General features: G+C 42.5%; 2 protein-coding genes across 6 annotated transcripts in view; one reads left to right on the top strand and one right to left on the bottom strand.

Moving 5' to 3' along the window:
• Positions 1-6,604, bottom strand: part of LOC143127500 (multiple C2 and transmembrane domain-containing protein 1-like) — a 164,728-nt gene extending 158,124 nt beyond the window's left edge. For all 5 annotated transcript variants that reach the window (XM_076289044.1, XM_076289047.1, XM_076289046.1 and 2 more), the window contains exon 1: positions 5,710-6,604. In XM_076289044.1, coding sequence (XP_076145159.1) covers positions 5,710-6,210 — 501 coding nt within the window. In that variant the 5' untranslated portion in view covers positions 6,211-6,604. The remainder of the gene's footprint in view (positions 1-5,709) is intronic.
• Positions 6,605-10,862: 4,258 nt separating this feature from the next.
• On the top strand, positions 10,863-20,226 carry fam81b (family with sequence similarity 81 member B). The gene is made up of 7 exons (XM_076288371.1): positions 10,863-11,063; positions 12,133-12,251; positions 13,633-13,762; positions 15,821-15,927; positions 17,852-17,987; positions 18,713-18,908; positions 20,093-20,226. Exons 1-7 carry the CDS (start codon positions 10,863-10,865, stop codon positions 20,224-20,226), a joined length of 1,023 nt encoding a protein of 340 aa, XP_076144486.1.
• Positions 20,227-22,425: the final 2,199 nt, after the last annotated feature.

Raw genomic sequence — 22,425 nt, 5'->3', positions numbered from 1 at the left:
ACTTCCCAGACCGGAGGCCCACTCTAAGTTGGATGGAGACCTAGAGACGCAGAGACCCCGAGACAAGAGGCTTGTTGACTAATGCTGTTACCTCCATAATAAATAGTCCTATATGTATCTGCTCAGAGCAGTTGGGACGTGCAGACTGTCATTATTCACTTCTAAATCAATACGTCGACTCCTTAAAGTAATTATGCCTCACAGAACAGCCACAGATGAATATAAGAGATGGACGGGTCTGCCTCCCCCCTCTACGGCACTCTGATGAATCACGTCTGGAATATGACGCCTCTTCCAAGGAAAAGGATTTCCCCCATACGAAATTAAATGATGCAGGACCACATGAAGTCCTGGGTATCACTGGTTCACAGAGAAGCTGTGCAGCTCCCTCCTAACATCAGACTGCACTAGTCTACACAGCTATTAACAAGCATACGCAAGGGAAGATAATCCCAATCAATGAGGAGGGGCCATAAGGAGCACTGAAGCATTCAAATGAGGAGCCTTTGATCAAGAGATCAGTGACCTTTTTCATTCAAAAACCACCTCCTCTCTCTCTCTTTCTCTCTATACCTCTCCCTCTCTCCCTCTCTCTCTCTCTCGCTTTATTATATGCATGAGGGCCTTTTTCACAATGAAGGACACAAAAGCTGACACAGGCTTGTCACTGTAAAGGGACTCCTTCAGCAGCTCATAAAAGCCCACTCATACTTACAATATCATTCAACTGTAAATGCCTCCGCCTGATTAAGAGTTGTTTTAGCTGGGAACAGGGGAGTGTGTCTATTTTGTAAATGTGTATTGACCATCTGTGTGGCCTTAGGTGTTCATGTGTCTTTTCCTGGGGAACAATTCCAGCCATGGCAATGAAACAGGCATTATATATATATATATATATGCCTTTAGTTATGGATCTGCTCCTTCTGATAAAAAGCCATATAATTCTTTCGTGTGACTGCCACAGACCCCGCCGCATTACTATTTTTTTGTGTTTTTTGTATTGTTTTACAAATGAACAACAGTAGGCTAATGAAAACAAAAGACCAATGGGCAAACCGTACAACTCAGCTTCACAAAGAACACCCCGCTGCAGTTCAATTCTGCTTTGGCCTCCTGGGCCAAATTGTTTTATTTTGTTACCGTCCAGCTTGATTTGGCTAGTACTGACTTTAGTCAGTAATGAGACAAGACAGACAAACATCTGACTTCAGATGAGCCTGTAGACAACAACCCAGGCTAATTTCATCTCTGTCTGTGTCCCAATTATTTCTGGCCAGGCTTCATTAAGGACCACTGTGCGCATTCATTAAATGCAATGCTTCTATAATGAGTTAAACATCCAGCTTAATTTAACTGCTTCTGATTGTTTACTATTTCATGGTTAATCTTGGCTCCTTTTCACGGTTGATTAATAGCATCCTTGAATAGCCGCATGACTCCAGGTGATTTTAGTTTGAAAACTATTGCAGATGTCAACTGCTGTCTTCTTGTAATTTCATCACAAACAGCACTGCAATGGCTATAAGTGTTTGACTTCAAAATGCAAAAACTGTTGATTTGGTATCAGTCTATTATTTCTGAAGTAAAAAACAAAACTTCACCAGACAGCAGACCTCAATGTCACATTCTGCCTCACACTATTAGAAATGCAGTCCCACATCACTTGGCAGTGCTCTGGCCGCGTCTCCATGAAAGGATATGAAAACAAACAGCCTTGAGGGAGAAAACACAAACAGACGCCGAGGTGCCTGACTGACTCACATCAGATCTCCGCTTGTGAACTCAAGAAACACAGATCACTCTCCAGGTCCCCTGCGGATAATATATCTCATCGACTGTGACGTTGGCTGTATGCTATACAATAGCACATGGTCATTGACTTACAAATAAAAGACGTGACACTAGGCCAGTGGAATAAAACATTAGCAAGACTAATGACTAACCAATCGGATGCCATGTCTATTTCAGCGGAGGCACCCAACCTCCAGGGGGGTGGTGAGTAGTCAACTCGGTGTTCTGATGGCTGATGGCTTACACTTGGCCTACTGCAGCATCGGCAGTCTTTGACGATCCATGAAGTGTGCCAGGGCCTCAGGGAGGAAGGCTCTTTGACAGCAGCCCCTCACTCCCAGTGAGGTCAGGACTAAATCAGGCCAAGCGACACATAAACAAGACATAAAATAACAAGAACATAAGCGGCGCAGGACGTCATTTACTGTCCACAGGGGCCACTGAGACCGACGCGCCGCCCAGCGGTTTCATCCCCCAGCCTGGGAGGGATTTCTTCCTGGCTGTTAAGAACATTGCAGTCTAAGGCAGTAGCCTATCCTCCCCAAAACTGACTACTTCAATCACTCCCTCCTCGGCTGGCAGACCAGACCTGTGGTCTAAGGGGCTGGCCACCCATGGGTCAAAAGCACTTTATGTCTCATAGATAAGTCCAGCGCTGCTAAAAGGCCCATCTATCACGTCAACGAGGGCAGCCCTGGCTGGCAGACATGTCCAGACACTGGCCTCATCACCAGGTCTCTGAAGAGGCACCGTCATTAGGGATGAAGTCAGGCCAACACACACACTGCTATACTGGCTGGACAGTCCATGAGTCTCTTGAAAAGGACCATCTGCTCCCGCTCAACACTGGTGACTGATCTCATAATCTCCTCTCCCCTGTAAGTGCTCACTTTATGTTTCAACATTTTTAAATTGCTTTCATTGCCACTTTTCGCCCCAACCACCACCATTATCATGTCTTGGACGTCAGTTTTGCATAGCTGTCTAGACAACACAGTAACACACCAAAGCAAACAGCTGCTGTGCGAAGTCACCCCCACAACATTAAAATCTACAAAACTTGGTGACATTCGAACGCCTGCACGACTGTGAGCTGTGGAGGTGGGGACCACACAGCGGAAGAAAACAATATATGAGATATGAAAAGGCTCGATGTACAAAGGGCTCTCGTGTGTGACTCTCAGCACGGAGAGCTGCCTGTGAATGACTCCCGCGCGCTGCTCAACCTCAGCGTTTAATATTTCACAAGGGGACAGCGGCACAGGCGAGGCTGAGCAGAACGAGTAAGAGGGCTCACGAGGGGATTCAATTATGAATACGACCTAAGAGCCGCCATTCATTCACACCCCCCACCCCCCCTCCACACACACACACACACACACACACACACACACACACTATGGGCTGATGCTCTCCTTTCAGCATCATTGTTTCTTGTGCTTCATCAAGTGGCCCACAGGAAACCTTTTAAAGTGCCTCTACGTCTGATCCAGTGCTCTGATTTCATCAAGGCCTTCAACAACAACTGCCAAGGTCCTCAGTGTTCCTCTAGAACGTCTAAACTTACAAAGCGATTCTGATCAGTCTGCCGGTTCTAATTTTACTGCTAGTCTGATTATTTAAGACAAAACTGTTTGTTTTTTAACTTGGGGTGTTTCAGAATAATGCAAAAGAAGGCTAACAAAGTAACTGCTAGGGAGGGCAAAAGGGATTGGGGCTGCTGCACCAAAGGTAAAGAAGACATTATGCTCCAAGCAAGCACAAACCGTGTAAAAGTCTCATTAAATGGAGACGGCAAATCACCTCATGTTTGAAATGGAACAGAGGATAAGAGCACACTCGTTTTGGGAAGTGTCAGTTCATCATATCACTCTAGTAACAACCTACAGTACCAACACAATTTCAAGATACAACTTGGAATAACTGATATAGTTCTGCAACTTAACCATTAAAGTTTTCCATTAAACAACTTTTGTTAACACTGATACACATTCTAAATTTGCTATAAAAAAACGGCACAAACCAGTACGATGATGCAACTTACTGGGGCAGCCGTGGCCTACTGGTTAGGGCTTCGGACTTGTAACCGGAGGGTTAACGGTTCGAACCCCGACCAGTAGGAATGGCTGAAGTGCCCTTGAGCAAGGCACCTAACCCCTCACTGCTCCCCGAGCGCCGATGTAGCAGGCAGCTACGGGATTAGTGTGTGCTTCACCTCACTGTGTATATAGTGTATATAAGTATATATACTTATACTTACTTAACCAGTCTTACTTAAATGATGTTTACACAAGGAACAATAATAAAACACTATAAATACTGTATACAAATATTTAACCTTACACTGATTAAAACTACATTTAGATGTCCACTCCAACAATGTAACATTGAAAATGTGCATCTAAGAACTGTCAACAACCAGTTGCCATGAAATATTTTTTATCCTTCAACAGACAAAGATTGAAAATAATATCTCATGCAGATTTAATTTTTAGGCCTTGTGAATCAAAGTGCTAACCCTAATTGTGAAACTACCCATGTGACATTGCATGGTATAGGCCTGCCCTAGTTTATTAAGCTACTGCTGGAAAATCAGCATGTGACAAGTGTATAGACTCATTAGTGCCACATCTCTGTATAATCTGGAATCCTGTCATCAGTCTGAGATGCCGCTGGAATGAGCTTGGTCATTTTTCACATCATAGTGATGAAAATTTTCCACCATGCATCTGTACACAACCGGCTTCCTCATTCACTTGTAGCCTTTTATGTTAAGTACACAGACGGCAACAGACCAACCATTAAAAATACTGAGGCAAGCTCACAAAAAAAACAGGCAGTGTTTGTTCCCCCTTACATATGCAATCCAAGTTGAGCAGATGAGAGAGGATTTCCTACATGCAATCATCTGTCAAGGTTAACTCGGCAGCATTGAAGTTTAGCCTGAGTGGAGTTGCACTGGTCTTCATTATCTTAATGCAGGGGAGGTCTAAATTAGATGTGGGGCTTGGATCGGAAAGCACTGGCCTCTGTTAAAAACTTGCTGTCCTGGCCACTGCTTCTGGCTATTTGATCAGTGTCCATTCAGAAGACATACATTAAGATAATATATTCTCATATTTCAGCTACTGCAAAACATGGCAACACAGGACAACTACAGCAAACTGGTATCAGAGCACTTATGTGGTTGATGGGTGTATGATGGATGTGAGTCTACTGTCAATCAATGCAAATAAATCTGTGTATGTCACATGTACAACAGCAGGCAATGATAACATAGATTGATCATACAATCTAGTTTTAAAGTAAGCTGATTAAAATGTTCAACCAAAGAGGTGTGTTAACACTGTTTAGTCCTCACCAAAGCTGTTGACAGAGCTTGGGTTGGAGTGCGGATGGTCCGAGGTCAGGAATGTGTGTAGCCTCCCTTCAGCGAAATAGGCGTTACATCAGCACCACAAAACGGCCGCCAGATAGGACCGTCCTTTCACGCTCTGTCAACTTTCAAGTAGACCAAAAATGTAGCTTTTGCACACTAAACGCCTGTCTCTTTAATAGTAAAAGCATCAATGACTGGGTTACTATCGATATGATATGATAGTGGTGAGCCGAACCCTGCCTTGAGGCTTCAGACTAATAACAGAAATATGGGGCACATTCGATTCACAATTAAAATAGGATGAAGACGGTGTCTGTCTATGAAAAATATGAAAGCTTTATGGTGATTTTAGGGGATTATGTTTTCGTGTGAAATCGGAACCATCAAGAGGCTAACCTACTGAAACTGCGCAGCAATTCAGCCGAGCAAACTTGTATCCACACATGCGTAAATTGAATTTTCACTGATGACCCTCTCATGACCTATTTGAGCCTGTATAAATCGATCAATTACTATGCTATTTGAAAACAACCACTTACAGAATCACTGGCATGTTTCCCCAGCTCATCCTCACTGCTGGCACCAGAGTCTACCACCAGTTTCTCGAAGCATGCAGAGCCCAAGGACGAGCTCTTTTGATGGGACATCACCAAATGAGACAGTGCGAGCTTAGGGCTTCCATGTCCGGGCAATTGTAGCCTGCTTGTAGATTGTCCATCGGCGGTGACCAAGGGGGACACAGCAAGCCCCGATGCACTACCGGGGTCCGGTTTACCGCAGAGGGTCTTATCACCTTCGAAGCGCGCTGGAGTAGAGCAACTGAGATTAGGCTGTGATGATGAGAACACACGGTCTAAAACCTGTTTCTTCTTTCGTTTAAACATCCATAAACCGGACTCCTTTTTGCCGTCCCCACTGCGTCTCTCGGACCCTAGTTTTGGACTTAAGAAAGGTTTCGGGAAATTCTTCCATATCTTTCTCTGAGAGGACGATGCTGCTTCTTGATCTTTAGCGGTGGCATCCTTAGATTTCTCCTCCATAGTTCCCGAGCAGCAGCCCGCCAGTCTGTTGAGCGTGCAGTGTAGTGACTGTCGCTGTGGGTTGCCTACCGCACGCACTCTGATCGATTCCCAAAGCCAGCTTCTTTCAAGACGGAGGCGGGTTAGACCGTTTGACTGTTGGCACTTGACACAGACAGTGTCATTTTCATTTCATAGCAGGCACAAACATTCAGTTTCAGTGGTGATGCAGCGGAAGTATAGCTGCGGTAGCCTATCAAGGTTTCCAAAGGTGTAATTCTCAAGAGTCATACAGGCTAACCCTGTTGTCAGTGTGAAGTTGAAAGCAAGTGAAGTCCTGCTGGTGTTTTCTTGCTAATGCGAGAAAAAACACAATAAGTCCGACGAAATTATACCAACGTGTCTGTTGCCCATATTACCATCAGCACTCAGCAGCAGCAGTTGGCAACTGCAGCTTCACCGTTAAGCGTGATATCATATTGCCAGCCAAAAACCCACATAACAATGTCCCACCCACTTCCTCTAACCCACCAATGTTTCGTGAAGTTTTGTGAAGTTATTGCACACTATTCGCCCACAATATACTGGACTGAACATTGTCCCTAGGCCTAGCTTAATTTATTCAATAAAAAAACAAATGTCCACGCTCACGTGTGATTTCTGGATGCTTTATTAATATAAATCGTGTTGTATAACAATTTAAAATATTTCGAGTATAGGCTAGACGTTTTCATCGGCTAAAACTAAACATAGGCAAATAGCCTACAATAGATTTTCAATAAATATTGATCACTGATCTTTATTCTTCTGTCAACCCCAATTATGTAGTATAATAAAAGTCAAACAACAACCAGTGAGATAACAACATTAGTCTTCCATTCCCTCACTTGTCTGAGACACAGAATCAATTTGCGATTAGAAATAATCTGAAATTATCTGAAATTACCTCTGAACAAGCCTTCACATTTTATCATACACATATAATCCCAAAGGGTGAAATTGTGCATGATGAGTGATGACATACCTTTGAATACTCACTTGGCATTAAGGCTCCAAAACTCCATCATCTGATTGGTCATTTCATGAAGGTCATCATTAGAGAGTGCACTCTTAAAACGAATGTGTTGAAAATAACACAAATTGTGTTGTTTTTAACACATCTCTATGTCCAGATAGGGCCAACACAGTTTAGGAGTGTGGTAAAAAGACTTGCCTACTACAGTAGGCTAAATAGTTGCCTTATCTTGCCCATGGCACTTCTCCCCAGGTCCTTTATAATTGTGATTTGTTTAGAGCTATGTGGGACTGCTTTTAATGAAATCAGGAAAAAATGAATTTAGATTTGAACACATTATGCATACCATGCTCTTGTGTTCAATGAATTCTAAATGCTGCAGAATAAAATGAAGGATTCTGAGACACAGAGGAGATTCGTGCCCTATTGGTCTGGTTTTTCATCCATGGGAGAAACGTGTGTAGGCTATTTAAGACAGGCCTCCCACCGACACCGATCAAAGAAAGGATTTAGATGCTGCTCTTCACTTTGGCACTAGCATTCTGAGGTTGTTGTGGATAAGTTCTGCCTGCTAGTCACTCCACCAAGTACAATTTATATATTTTCTTTGAGTCAATGCACTCTCACATTCTCACTAGGCAATTTAAAGTGCAAAGGGAATTCTTCTAATTTCCCACAAGAGGGTCATTAAAATGCTCTGTTGAAACTGTGATTTGCACCATTGCGTAACAGGGGCAGCTGTTCTTGATGGAGACCCACATATTGTTTGCTCTCTGGTACTTCACAATGGAGACAATGCAGAGTGTGACTATAACACAAATCAGAAGACAAGCGTAGAATTTAATACACTAGTGTTTGCAGGTACACTATAATTATCAGCCTACATCTGTGCAGCTATTTATTATATTTCATGAATATGAACTATGAATATGACATAACTGAAACAGTTGCATTCATGCAATGGAACGAGAGATAAATTGCTATATACAACTGTGTGTACTGATTGGCCCTTAATCTTGTTGTCAGGTTTACCAGAACACACAACAAGTTGTCTGTGGTCTCTAGGTGACTAGAACAAACACATGGGGTGCAGGATATTCCTACTGGTCTCTCCAACCTTTAGAGCTCCAAGTAAGTGTTTCATTAGTGATATATTTGTATAGATATAAATGAAGGATTTGTTTAAATTCAGTCTGTTTCTGCTGAGACAGCAGCTGGCCAGTTGGAGTACCTCAGTGTTCACTACAGAGGATAAATTTGAAGAAAGTGACAGCTACTCAATATTTTGGAAACTACAATCCTTTTAAAATATATATATATATATATCAATCAGTAGCCGATATGTTCAATTGCTTCAATGTTTTGATTCATGTTTTACCATTTATTTTCAAAACATCTGGCTGATATAAAAAAGAGACTGCTGATTCAGAGGGAACATGTCCTATGAGACTGCATTGCAACCACACCAGCCAGACAAGTAAGTTCAAAAGTCTTGCCCAGAGGAGAATTTAAAAGAACTGAAGTGAGATAATGTTCCACACCATGAATTAAATCTCAGCAGTGACCTTTGGACCCATGGATTTCAAAGGTAGGCTTGTTAAATCAAGCCTGTGAAGACATCAAACAGGAAACCACAACACATGAAGACAGAAAATCAATAGTCTCATTTGCAAATATCTTAATGCTCTTCCACAACTTTATCACACTGTTAACAGATTTGGTGTTGGGCCATAGACTCTTTGAGAAGCCTAGACTTAATGAAGGGTATATTGGAGCTTTATGCATTGTTAAAGATACTGAGATTGTATGTCTACTACAACTTATATTCCCTCCCTCAATCCCTCTGTGACTGTCCCTCCTTTCCTTTCTTCAGAGCTCATCTCAAGATCTTTCTGTTTCAGGAACACTTTTCATCTTCCGCCACTGCACAGACTGATCACAAATGCCTCTTTTTTTTGTTTGTTTGTTTGTTTTTGTGTTGTCTTGCTCTGTGTGTGCTTTGTTTGTGTTGACTTTGTAAAGTGACCTTTAGTCTGAGAAAGGCGCTATATAAATAAAACGTATTATTATTATTATTATTATTATTATTATTATTATTATTATTATTATTATTATATGGTAAAAAGGAGAAATGATACTATTTACTATTTACAACATTAATAGGAGTGTGTAGGATATGTGTATATAGTCACAGTGTTAATATCTTAATTGTAGTTTTAATGATATGCAAGCTGACAGCATTTCTTGTTCGGTCCTGTCAGGTCTGTGACAAGGGAACTACAGTACAGTTCGCACTGTGCCCCATTGTAGTCAGTATAGCCTCATGTCACTAATGGGGAGGAAGCTGATGACACTTGTCACTTAGTTTCAGTGGCACCATGACTCACATCATGACTGGTTTACAGCTAGTTTTACTATCAGTCATACCTTTACACATAATAAAAGAGAGAAACCAATGCTATCCCAGGTTAACATCTTGTTTGTCTGTGAAACTTAAGGGGAAATCCGTGGATTTTTCACATCGATCTCTGTTTCTCGAGGTCACCAAGTAGGTACGAAAACAAAACTAAAACAATCGTTTTACCCATCTCGAGTTGGTAGCTCCAACAGCTAAAGCAGCAAGGCAGCTACATCACTACAATCTGGGGGCATGTCCACGAGCCCCTATATTCATGCCCGCAGATTGTACCAGGTGTGGCTGCGGTAAAATGCAAGTCAATGGAAGTGTGACGTGGCTGCATTCAAGACAACTGGAAGCCTGCAGTATTTCACATAGCTCCTTTAAAGGAAGCCTGCAGTATTTCACATAGCTCCTTTAAAGGAAGCCTGCAGTATCTCACATAGCTCCTTTAAAGGTACCGTGTGGAGTTCTGTAGGCTTCAAGTTGTCTTGAAAGCAGTATTTAACACAGTATTGAACGCAGTATTACAAAGAACTGGAGAAAGGGAGGAAGTACCACTTCAGTATCATTTCAATGGCCCATGCTTGTCTACCTACTGAAAGGTGCTCTAAGCAATGTTATGCGGTTTCTATGCTAAAACATTTTTTTGTCACATATATTTGTCACAACACCACCTCACCATCCGCTAGCTGCCTGTGCCCTGAATACACTGTAAAAAAACGCGGCCTCTGTGGACAGCCCAGGCTCCAAAAATGGCAACAAAAACAACATGGTCCAACCTGGACCATAAAAACCACAACAAACTGTTCCAATCTGTTTAGGAGAGTTTCAATTGCACTGGAGGCAGGTGGAGGGAGTAGCGAGCTAGCTCTCTTTTGTTTGAACGTCAACAGAAGTGACGTTACCCATTATCGCTTAAAGTGCCTTTAAAGGAGAATTCTGCTGATTTTCCATATAGATTTCTTTTTCTCGAGGTCAGTTTGAGACTCTGGTGGCTGGTTGCCCTACCCCCTGAGCCCATAAGCCCAATAAAGAAAAGAAAAAGGCCATCATTTTACAATGTATGAACCGAGGACAATCTGTACCTTCAATACAACCTCCACAACTAACCCACAAGTCTGCAACCAATCACTAGCAAATCATTACGATTGCTCTAAAAAGACATAAACCACTGCAAACACACGAACCAGTAAAGAGACTATGAATTTTTTAGATGCAGTTTCACTGATGAAGATTTCATCATTCCACAGGTCGGTCATGCTGGAGGGTCGCTTGTCCAACCAGGAGCGGACGTTGGCAGCTCTGCTCCAGCAGGCATTGCAGATAAAGGAGGAGATGGCGTCTAGCCTGCGGTCCACTCATGGCTCTCTGTTGGCCGAGTGTTCATCCAGACGGCTCCTGGAGAACCACATCCACACCATCACTCACATCGTCAAGCAGCTCAGCGCTGACATTCAGGCACAGTATCATTTACTTAATCAAACAACTCAGCAGTAATGTAGGTGGGCCTTCACCATGAGTTACACTGTCAAACATCACAACACTGCTAACATGGTAAAACAGCCTAGCACAGATATCCAGTCACTGGTGTAAGAACACTGCATAATTCACATGTGTAGCTATTCTAGTCAAAGCAACACATACTGTACTGTACAACACAGCTATACAGAGACAAAAGGGAGCAATATGCCAGTGATGCTCCCTCCCACAGTAAGTTATTGAATGCAGGTCGTTCTTTTAACAAAAGCCTATTTTGATTCCAATCAAATAACAATAACTTGTTCAGAAGCCAAATTTACTTCATTGCCAAGAGCAACAAAGCCTGAAAATCACATGCTCTGGGCAGTATCCCTCTCTCCACCATGTTCCAGGCAATGTTGAGGTATCTCTCACTGTCATGGGCTGTCAGGGTGGCCAAATGTGATTGCTGTGAGAGTGGGGGTCAGCACTGTGTGCTGCTTTCACATTGGTAGGCTACATTGCTCACATGTACAGTAAGCAAAAAAACTCTTTTAATGATGGCCAACAAATGCCAGGAGATGGAGTCCATGCCAGTGAGACCATTTAGCTGAAGGAAACACATTAGTCAGGCGAGTGGGCATAAAGTAGATTAAATCATTAAATCAACAGGGAGGCTCATAACTGGAGAAGCAGCCCTCTGCCTCAGCAGAATGATGACATAACTGACAAATTATTGGGCTCAGAAGCGGAGGAGCCATGCGTATGTTAATTATTGCTAATTCTCTCCACTTCCCACTCTCTCCTATCTGAAATGTGTAAAACTGTACCCGTGACGGTCCTTGCATACTGTTTGGCATGTTAAACTCCGAGGTCATAACCTTCATAACGAGAACAGCAAATATCAATATACACATTAACAACAATCAATATAGACATTATGGGGGCCCATCAGGACTGCCTATGCATAGGGCCCAGGATTTTGTGCTACGCCCCTGTGAATCATCAAAGTACTGATGTAGGGAGTATTCACTAGAGTAGTCGCGTGTGTCTGTTTTGCCCACCTCAGGTGCTTGAGACTCAGATCGCCCAGAGAGACGCCGTAGCATCGGGTACGTCCATCACCGTGCAGAATCTGGACCAGAAGAACCTGGTCGGCATTGGAGACCTCAGGGGCAGAGTGGCCAGGTACCATTAATGTCACTAAGCCCATGATGTGTCACCCAGGTCACCAAGTTCACAGAGAATCATGGCAATGTTCTTTTGATTGACTGTAGTATTCTGTATAATGCATGAGCACGTGTTTGCAAAAGGCTTCACAAAAGACATGGCTGTGTGTCGTGTCTACATAATAATAAATGTATCAAACACACACGGAGGTAAAGATCACTTGTGAAACATCACTTAGTTTCCTTTTAAGAATTCAACATACAGTAAGTTTCACTGCGGGTGGTGAATTACCAATGAGAAAAACAATGCACAGGGGAGTGATTCCACTTAAAGAGATGGATTATTTTAAACACTACAGTGTGTATATTTTAATCACTACAGTGTGTATTGGTATACAATGACACTAGAAATATGCAGAAAATTAAGTATGATAAACATAATGAATGAGTAGTACGCAACACTTGCAACCAGCAAAGTCCAGCATTTGTTTGCCTAATTTAATTTGCAAAGAGATCTGAATTTGAACACACCATCCAAGAAGCAAATTGGGAACTTTGTTTATTGGCAATAAATAAGGTATTGGGGATGTTGATCTTCTCTGGAGGACCTAATGAGAACGATCTGGCAGCTTTAAGATTGAGTAGCATTTCCTTTCTTCAATACAAAGAAATCTATTTGGTGGCATGGAGGCATCAGCAGGGAAATCCATACAATGAATCATTCTAGTGTCAGAGTGTATGGGCATGAGTTCTCAGCATTATGACCCAGCATTGATCAAGCAAGAACAGCAGTGTGTCTGTGTCTGCGCAAAACAGACAGAAGGACGTCACCATAGTTCTCTCTCACAGGCACAGACACACAAACACAAACCTTGTTTCAGCTTTTGTTTACAATTCCTATTCTTGTGAATAAGATCATTCTTGTGAATAAGATAATACCTGTGGCTTCTGGTGTCATCAGTCAACACTGCAAATCTGATCTTGAAAGGCGATTTTGTGTACAATAAAAAGGCTTTTTATTTACATATACAGTAATTTACCGAGCAATACGTGACAATACTCCTCTTGGATGAATGTTTACGTTATCATTTTATTAAAGCAGTCAAGCACTGCTTGTACACACTAAATTTTGCTTATGCTCTCCAAGCTATTTTTCAGAGGGACTGACTAGAGCTGAAATGTGATTAAAAAGCCACCATGGTGTAGCCAATGTTTTGCCAAGAGTATTTGTATCAAAGTGGAATCCGTTCTGTTATTACACTGTGACAACGGTCTCCAGCTGTGGTCAGCTTATACCCACAGAGCCACTGCAGTGAGTGCCATAGGCCTGGGTGATGGCGGTGGTGATTACGCAACAAGGGCTCACCCCTGCTGCGTCTGACATGATGACATGCCTTCAGGTGTGACGCCAGCATCGCTAAACTCTCGGGGGACGTGAGCGCCAGCTCGAAGGACGTCCTCCGCCTGCAACAGGAGATCCTGGAGATCAGGTTGAGTCTTGAGCTTCGCCTGAAGGACACGGAGCTGAAGGTTAGGTGATACGAACGGAGAGGGACACAACACAAGGCTGACTAAGGGCCACTGCTTGCACATTACATCAGCAAAGACTTGCAGTCACCATCAAGGTCATTTTTATGTTTCCTTCATCTGAGTAGGGTGTGCCAAAAACGATAAGCATCTCCTTTCTGCTGATTAGTTTGAGAATTTGTGGGGAAATTGCCCATCAGTATTCTCTCTGTACTGCATTGTCCAGTTTACAGAGACATAATTTATGGAGCTAAAAGAGGTACAGTTGCAAAAACATATGTACAGTAGATTATTAAAATATATGTAATCTCTGTGGTGCATAGATTAAGTAATTCTATAATTTCAGTGTATAGATTGCCCAGCAGTGGATTGACAGTAGCAGCAATTAATTTCCTCTTTTTGACTTGTTCCACTCGTGTGTTGCGCTAAAGTAATTCCCCCACTGTCTGTCCCTTGTCCTCGGTCCGACAGATAAATCACACTGATAGGAATACATTATGTCTAGGGGAGGATCCGGGTGGGGGCTCCCATCAATGTAATTGCAAGTGCAATTGAAAGTGGGTCATTTGAGATGAGCATCTCCCCCAAAAGGGTAGGACCACTTATCCAGACCAACATGGAGGCTAGAAATATGTCCAAATATGTGTGTGAACACATGAAGTAATAGATGGGAAAAGAAAACCGCGTTCAGAGGCCGATGCTCAAATGGTGTAGCTTTTCACAAGAGAGGAGAAAAAGAGTAGCCTGTAGACCTTGAAAGACTATACTGCAGGTGCAGCTATTTCAAAAAAGCAACTTGGGAGAAGGGGAAAAGATCTCGAAACGGCGTCCTTCACAGTACATCCAGTTTACTGAACTGAAGTTTCAGTCAGTCAGACCTTCATCAGAGCTGTGTTAAAATAAGCTGAAACATGGAGACTAGTGTCCATACTGTATATGTGTGTGTGTGTGAACTCTGAAAAAATGAAATCACACTTAAAAGCAAACATTTCAGTGCAGAGTTCCCAACCTCAAATTACAGTGTCAGTCGCTATAGTGGATTTCTTCATAATGCACATTTGCACAACATTTAGTACATTTCTCAAAACAATTAGTGTAAACTGCACCACATAGTGGATAACCTGTAAAATCTTGCTCAAAATGTTTAGTTTATGCCTCAAAAGCAAATATTTATGCCCATTAAACAGTCAGTGCCAATACAATGACAAGTCCTGATACCATGTTTATATCAAGATAGTCAAACTGTTTTGTCTTGTTGTCAATGTGACAATGTGTAAGTAATTTGTAATGAACAATGCACAAGGCAGCACTATTTTCTATTTCAAGACAGTAGATATGCTTCAAAGTTTTTTTTCTGTTGACAGACATTGTGACAGTATAAAGAAAAAAAAGGCTTTTTTACAGCATTGTGCAAATTAAAAATTAAAAAATTAAAATATGCAGTAAAACACCCCTTGAGTTGTGCAGCACTTTACATCTCTCTATACATCCTGGCGTTCCTGTCTGCCAGGTCACATACATTTATATATGCTATATGACTATTATATATGACTATTATATATGACAGACTATGACAACTAGTTATGACAACTACTGTAGTTCAACACATTTGCATGTAATGACACAAGCGATGAAATGAGGCCAATTTGTTTTATGGGGTAGGACGACTCAGCAGGGAACCAGTATAGTGGATTTTGACAAACATGACATTAACCATTGAAAATTTTTAAAAAAACAGCAGACATTTGTACAAAATCAGTTACATGGATGTGCTAAAGCATTGCTGTTTGTTCAAAATGGGGAGAAACTGCTTCAATGATGTGCGCAAGTGATAAGATGATATGGAGTTTTAAGAAATTAACATTTTGATCTGAGAAATGTGCCAAAGCAACTGAGAAAAACTGTAACCGTAGACATGAAGAACATCAGTAAAGAAAATTATTCAGTGTAAGAATGTCGTAAGAATGGTGTTGGATTGCATTTTTGTTGATGCTGTGCTGTACTGTGTTGTGTTGAAACAACGTTTTGTGTTGCATTACTCTTTTCTCTTTCTTGTTCCAGTTGTCTGAGGCTATGACGAAGTTAGAGAGCACACAAGCAGAGCAGGTACTCATGCAGAAGAACACCAGTGGCGACTTAACCAGGGAGATCCAGCGCTTGGATGTGAAGTAGGTTAACTTCATCCACTAACACTCTTCAGTGTCAAATTAAATCATTTCCCATGCAATTCTCCCCAAAAGAGCTCTTGGCCCATCAAAACACGGCATGGCATGTTTTGCAAGTAAAGTCCAGTTATTCGACATGGGATGCGGTTCTCTATTGCTGATCTTAAACGGAAGTTTACCAATTGTAGCTCTCTTACATTCTTCCTCCATTTCCTCTTGGGTAGATTCTAGCTGGAGTGCAGAAAGGAAATCAATAGGAATTATTAGTGGTTACAGCACTCAATGCAGCTAACAGATAGTCTTGCAGTCTTAAACCTTGATACTGTATGCTTATAGCTTCCCAGTCTTAACCATGTTAAAACTTTAGTTTTAAACACAGAAAGTTTTAATGGGCTCTGACGATTCTGGGCGCAGATAGAAGATGAGAGGTCGGGTCCAAGTTAAAAGAAGAAACTGGGAAAACAGCACCATTTGATGGATGGGGTCCATTTATGTATGCACACCTTATTGGCCAGTTCACGGCGCAGGTTATTAAATTGCTGGTTGGTGTGGGGGTGGGGTGGCATGATCTCTCCCATCTGCAGTCTGAACACGTCTCACTTCCTGGCTCTCCTCCAGGGCAGGAGGAGTGAGGGAAGAAGAAGAAATGTGAGAAAAAGAGAAAAATCGAGGGGGAAAGTAATGGGGCCAAACAACAGAGAGGAAGGGAGCAGAAAAAGAATGATGTGCTGAGACGACTGAACGTCTGTTCTGTCAGGGGAGCACTGATACTGTCGGTGATAGAGCAGTGGTGGAGAAGAGAGATGCTGTTGGGAGTCACCTGGTATTTCGACGAGAGACTGTACCCTCAAAAGAGCCAGCAGCACGTTGGGGATCCGCGCGACGCGTGCTTGGCAAATTGTCCCAACAAAGACGAATTGAGGAGCTGATGCGTCTGACAGCCGATCTCACAGGTCCCGTTGAAGGGGATGTGGTCCACCGACTTTTGACTGTCTGAGTGGTGGGAACAGATGGCATCTCTCCGCAGTTAAATGCCAGCCAGCCAGCCAACTTGACGGTATAGCCAAAGGGAGCATGACAGAGCAGAAAAAGGGCACAAGAATGCTGTCAATTAAAGGAACGGCTTCCAAGTGCACTGGCTGCCAAAGAGACATCTGTTATTGTCTTGCAAGTAATATACACACATCTCCAGTAAGCCACAACAAAAACATAAAAAAATGGATTTGTTGGCCTAATATATATCACTAGTTGCGACACTCACAGATGAGTGTGGAAGCTAGTGCAATGAGTCAAACCACTGAGAAAGGAGCAAACAGTAAGTCCAAAATGTTACAAAGTATAACTGAGGAGCTGATGGCATAGTCTTGGTATAGTCTTACGTAAACACGTTTGGGTTTTGATGTTGGCCATTCATCTTGCCATAATCACACTGCCCAGTGTTCATGCCCAATTAGTGCTTTTGCATTCACTTCGATCACCTGTAAATATTAATGTTGTTAGGAAATCAGCCTGATAACAAGCTTCAAACAAGTCTAGGGAAATGATGTACAGACCAGAGTCCCTAACATGGGTGTGTGCGTCTACGATAATGACATGCAAGAGGACACCAGCTTACCTCCATGTCCTGGAGCATGCACATTGTCCCCTCAAAAACGATAAACCCTCGCACAGCATTCCTCTCTTTCATACCGTCCAACTGTCAATGTCCAACAACACCAATGTATGCTTGTTATTAGTGAGGACCACATGTTATATTAAGGAGCTGGTGCCACTTACGAGCATTTACCCATGTGACTCTTGGCAGTGTTGGTAATTGGGTACTTTTCAAATGTATTCCTCTACAGATTACACAATACATTCCCCTAAAATGTAATGTATTCCGATAGATGACTCAAAGTGAGTAATGTATTCTGAACACTGTGTCCAGAGCCTGTGAGAATGTGAAGAACCTGCAGCAGGAGGCGGTCAGGCTAAGGAGATGGACGGAGCAACAGCTGCAGACGACAGCGCAGAGTCACACACATGGCTCCCAGCAGCTCCGGTCACTCATGCAGGACAGGCTGGTAAATCCTTAGAATGGGAGGAGGAGAGGGAGAAGGTACCCACAGTATGTGCCTGTTCCTTGTCTCTGCTCGGAGAAACACAGTGTAACATCAAAGCATAACCTTTAATGACTTTTAGAATGAGCCAATCATTCTTCAATATGAGAGTAGCATTCAGACTATTCTGCAATTCTGATTAGCTGGAAGTAAAGCTTTGTTATTCAGCTGGCTCAATGCCACTCTTGTGAAGAATGACTAGAATCCCTCCATAAATCAGATGACACAGCACCAAGCTTGGCATTACATATATGTCAGTGCAACTGATCATCATAGTGTGAAGTGGCAAATGTGAAATCAACAGAAGCAACAACAGACAGAAGAACATTTTATTGTGGGAGTTTTGACCTCATAAGCAGTCTGTTGCAGACCCATTTGTTCTTGAAAGTGATTGGAATCTAAATCGTCTATCTCTTACTTTCTCTCTCTCTCTCTCTCTCTGTCTCACTCTCTCTCTCTGTCTCACTCTCTCTCTCTCTCTCTCTCTCTCTCTCTCTCTCTCTCTTTCTCTCCCTCTCTCTGTCTCACTCTCTCTCTCTGTCTCTCTCTCTCTGTCTCTCTCTGTCTCTCTCTCTCTGTCTCTCTCTGTCTCTCTCTCTATCTCTCTGTCTCTCTCTCTCTCTCTCTCTCTCTCTCTCTCTCTCTCTCTCTCTCTCTCTCTCTCTCTCTCTGATGAATGTGTTCCCCAGGGGGATGTAGAAGGGAGGTGCAACAAGCAGCTCTCCCTCCTCTCCGCTCGCCTGGAGGCTGTGGAGGCCAGGCTGGAGCTTGAGTCCTCCGCGCAGCAGCTCAGACACTCGGAGAGCAAACACAAGGGGCGTCTGGGTAGCCTGGAGACAACCCTGAGACAGGAGCTGGACGACATCAGGAGCGAGTACCGGTCTGGTGAGCTTGACCAAAGCAGCCCGCAGCCCTAATATGGAGTTTTAGTTGTTTTTTTTTCCTGCATTTGTGGGACAAAAGAGGAGAGGGCTAACAGCTATTAGGTATATAGATATGCAGCTAGTGTTGTGTTATATAGGGGGACAGGGGGCCAAAATGAGAACAGGTGGAACAGTGTGAGCTTTGTTTACTAGACTCAGTCGCCCAGTGGGAATGTCTGCCCTCTGCCACCCATTCAATGCCAGTTTCCTGCCAACCGCACCCACAGCGATGGCCCTAGCACAAAGGTCACATGGACTAGAGCAGTGGTTCTCAAAGTGGGGTCCAAGCAAATTGTGTCTATTTGCTCCCACCCACATTAACAAACACCCATTATAATGTTGCTTAGCTTGGCTTATTTGCCAGCTATCTAGCTGATGAACGTGGAGGAAACGTTTGAGTCAGTCAACATTGTAAAGTGATGCATACCGGTAATCCAAAGTTGACAAAATACCAATTTACACACCTGCCATAAAACGCAGGATAGTGAACCCGGTAACAACTTCAGAGAATACAAATGGCACGTGCTTAACTGTTACAATTATGAAGGGGGTCCTCGGATAATGTTCTCCACCACAGGGGGTCCTTGGAACCAAAACATATGAGAACCCCTGGACTAGAGAGATGTTGAGCAAGAAATTGACAGCAGACAGAGGGGCATAAACAGACAATGAAACACGCAGACAGACAGGTAACATGGAGACAGACAGGTAGGCAGGCAGATTCTCAGAAAGATGAATGAAACCAGCCATTAAACAAATACTTTTCAAATAGAGATTAAAAGCCATCCCTCTAAATCCTTGTATGGATGTCCATAAGAGTTCAGAGGGTGTAAAGGATATAAAGGGAAAGGTATTGAGTATTGCATTATTGATGAGTCACAAATTACACGACACACATGGCACTAAAGCAATCACCTTGAGTGGTGAAAACGCTTTAATTCAAAGTCTCTTCCCTGTGTGTGTGTGTGTGTGTGTTTGTGTGTGTGTGTGTGTGTGTGTGTGTGTGCGTATGTGTGCGTGCATGCATGCACATTTGTGTGTGTGTGTATGTGCTTGCATGCACATTTTGTGTGTGAATATTGTGTGTGTGTGTGTATGTGCGCGCGCACACGTGCATTTGTGTGTGTGTTTCCCTCGGATGACCAGGATTCCGATCGATTCACGAGTCCATCAACTCCCTTAAGCATATTGGTAGCACCAAGGCTGAGTTGGCCAAGGAGACGCTGCAGCGAGACATCAAACAGATTCGCAGGAAGATGGCGGGACTGAGAGATGTTTAAGATCCAACACCGAGAGCTGCAGCCTATCAGACCTCAAACTCTTCCTATAGATCCTATATGACTGCAACCTACAGCTGTGGTCTAAATTGGTCTGCAACACAGACTCAAATCCATTCTCTTTTGCATTTGCATGTATTCATTTGGCAGATGCTTTTATGACTGCATCTGAACATGCATACTACTACTGCTGTTTAAATTGCCCTGAATCACTGCACTAAATCCTGATAATTCTCTTTTCACATTTGCTTATCAACAGCCGTTGTTTGAAGTCGTAACCATAATAGAATACTCCACTGGCCGTGGAGCAGGGTAGAGATATTGATCTGTGGGTAGGCTGGGCTGAACAGGAAGGTTGTGGTCAGTGATTACAGGCTTTTAGGCGGTGAATGACCCCAAACAAGTAAACAACATAACATACTGTATTGTGATCTATATTGACGTATTGCAAAATAAATTGCTTTGAGTGATTTCTGACTAAGAGGGAAAAATGCAATGGTATTTCAGATGAAACAAAAGTTAACAGACAGGGACAATTTAAATCATACACTTGCTATTACTGTAAACCCAAAGTCAGCAGTTTAATTATCAATAAGCCATGGTCTCAATGAGCAATACATATAAATGGGACAGCACATGATTTAAACAAAACATAAAAATAGATGCATTAACTTATACAATTTCAAAACCTGTATTATATTATCTCCATAAACAGAAGTATAAATCAATAAAGAATACATTTGTTGTGGATGCTTAATGTTGCAGTTGTCTTTTTCACAGTTCCACACAAACCACTTCACTGTTCATGTGTATGTAATCATGCTGGGCTGTAATCATAGATCATTTTTTCTTGTGTTGTCACATAACAAAAGTATGTTTTTGATGCATTCACAACTCCAGCGGTTGTTGCTGTAGTGTGACAAAGATGATTGGGTTGGAAGTAATGTGCTTGATTTGTGTGTGTATGAGACCTGTTCCACACTCACATGTTTAACTCACACACACTTGTACACAGAAACACACCCCTTCAGAGTTTGCAACACAGGGTTTTTTTTGTGTGAATATGACCTGACATAGTGTTTTCGGGGACATGGATATAGCCCCTGACCTGTGCAGGTTTTAGCGTGCAACGATTTGCATGTTTGCTCTGCTTTCTTCTCATTGGGATGTGTGGCCAGATGATCATGTTTCAATGTGATTATGTAAACAGTATTGAAACCACAACAACTGCAGCTACTAAGACAGCTTTTAAAAACAGCTTTTTTAGGCACAGTCATCGATTGAGCAGGAAGTAATGTTTTTTTGTGTTTATGTTTAGGAGAGAGGATTTATATTTCATAGAAGATGATTGCTGAATGTGACAACATGTTTTAATTGGCTTGACATTGTGCATGATTGCTGACTGCACCTTTAAATGGATAAGTCCTTATTTGCTCATTGCTCCTTTCCTCATTTAACCATGCCACCTTCTATCCCTGCCCAATTGGGATCATTGTGTTCAGATTCCTTGAAGGGAAACATGATGTTGTGCTCTAACCAGCATTACACAATATGTTTTTCCACATCTCTGAGACCAGTTGAAGCAGTTTCATGTCTCTGTTTCTAATATAGTTTCGGAGGTCAGGCAGGATTGCCTGCAGCTATTTGAACAGGAAAAACCTTCCATAAATTACAAACCATCATCTAGTTCACACCTTTCACATATTTCCTTGTTTCGCAGGTCCAAGGAAATAAACATGATCCTTATGGAATTTGATCTCCGACTTCCTCTAATTATCTCATGACCTATCACAGGTTACCTCTTCTCTATCACAGGTTCTCCATTCTAATCTCACCTCGAAACTGTACCCTCACATCTGCTCTTTTCTTCTCTCTATAGTAAATGGGTCAATCAGTCTACAGTTGTGAAAATGCCAATGTCATCAGCTTGGCACCTCTTAGATCTTGGTTTGGTGACTGCACTCTCCCCTCACTACATAGTTGGTGCCTTCACTTCTCCGAGAATGGAACTGACGGTGTGTTAGTCATGAATGTCAGTGAGAAACATTCCAAATATCACCTAGTGACACCTGACTCCCAACATCACACCATTTGTACCTTAAGTAAGAGGAAAAACCCTCTATAAATGACATAATTTAGTTCACACCTTTCATGCTTCCTTGTTTTGCAGGTGCAAGGAAATAAATATGAACTTAAAATATG

This window comes from Alosa pseudoharengus, unplaced genomic scaffold (assembly GCF_046254945.1).
Source record: "Alosa pseudoharengus isolate Yale_2024_CS ecotype anadromous, Long Island Sound unplaced genomic scaffold, YU_APseudo_1.1 YU_APseudo_1.1_scf_17, whole genome shotgun sequence".
NCBI lineage: Eukaryota > Metazoa > Chordata > Actinopteri > Clupeiformes > Clupeidae > Alosa > Alosa pseudoharengus.
The sequence above is the reverse complement of the archived record's forward strand: the minus strand, read 5'-3'. Positions and strand labels throughout refer to the sequence as shown.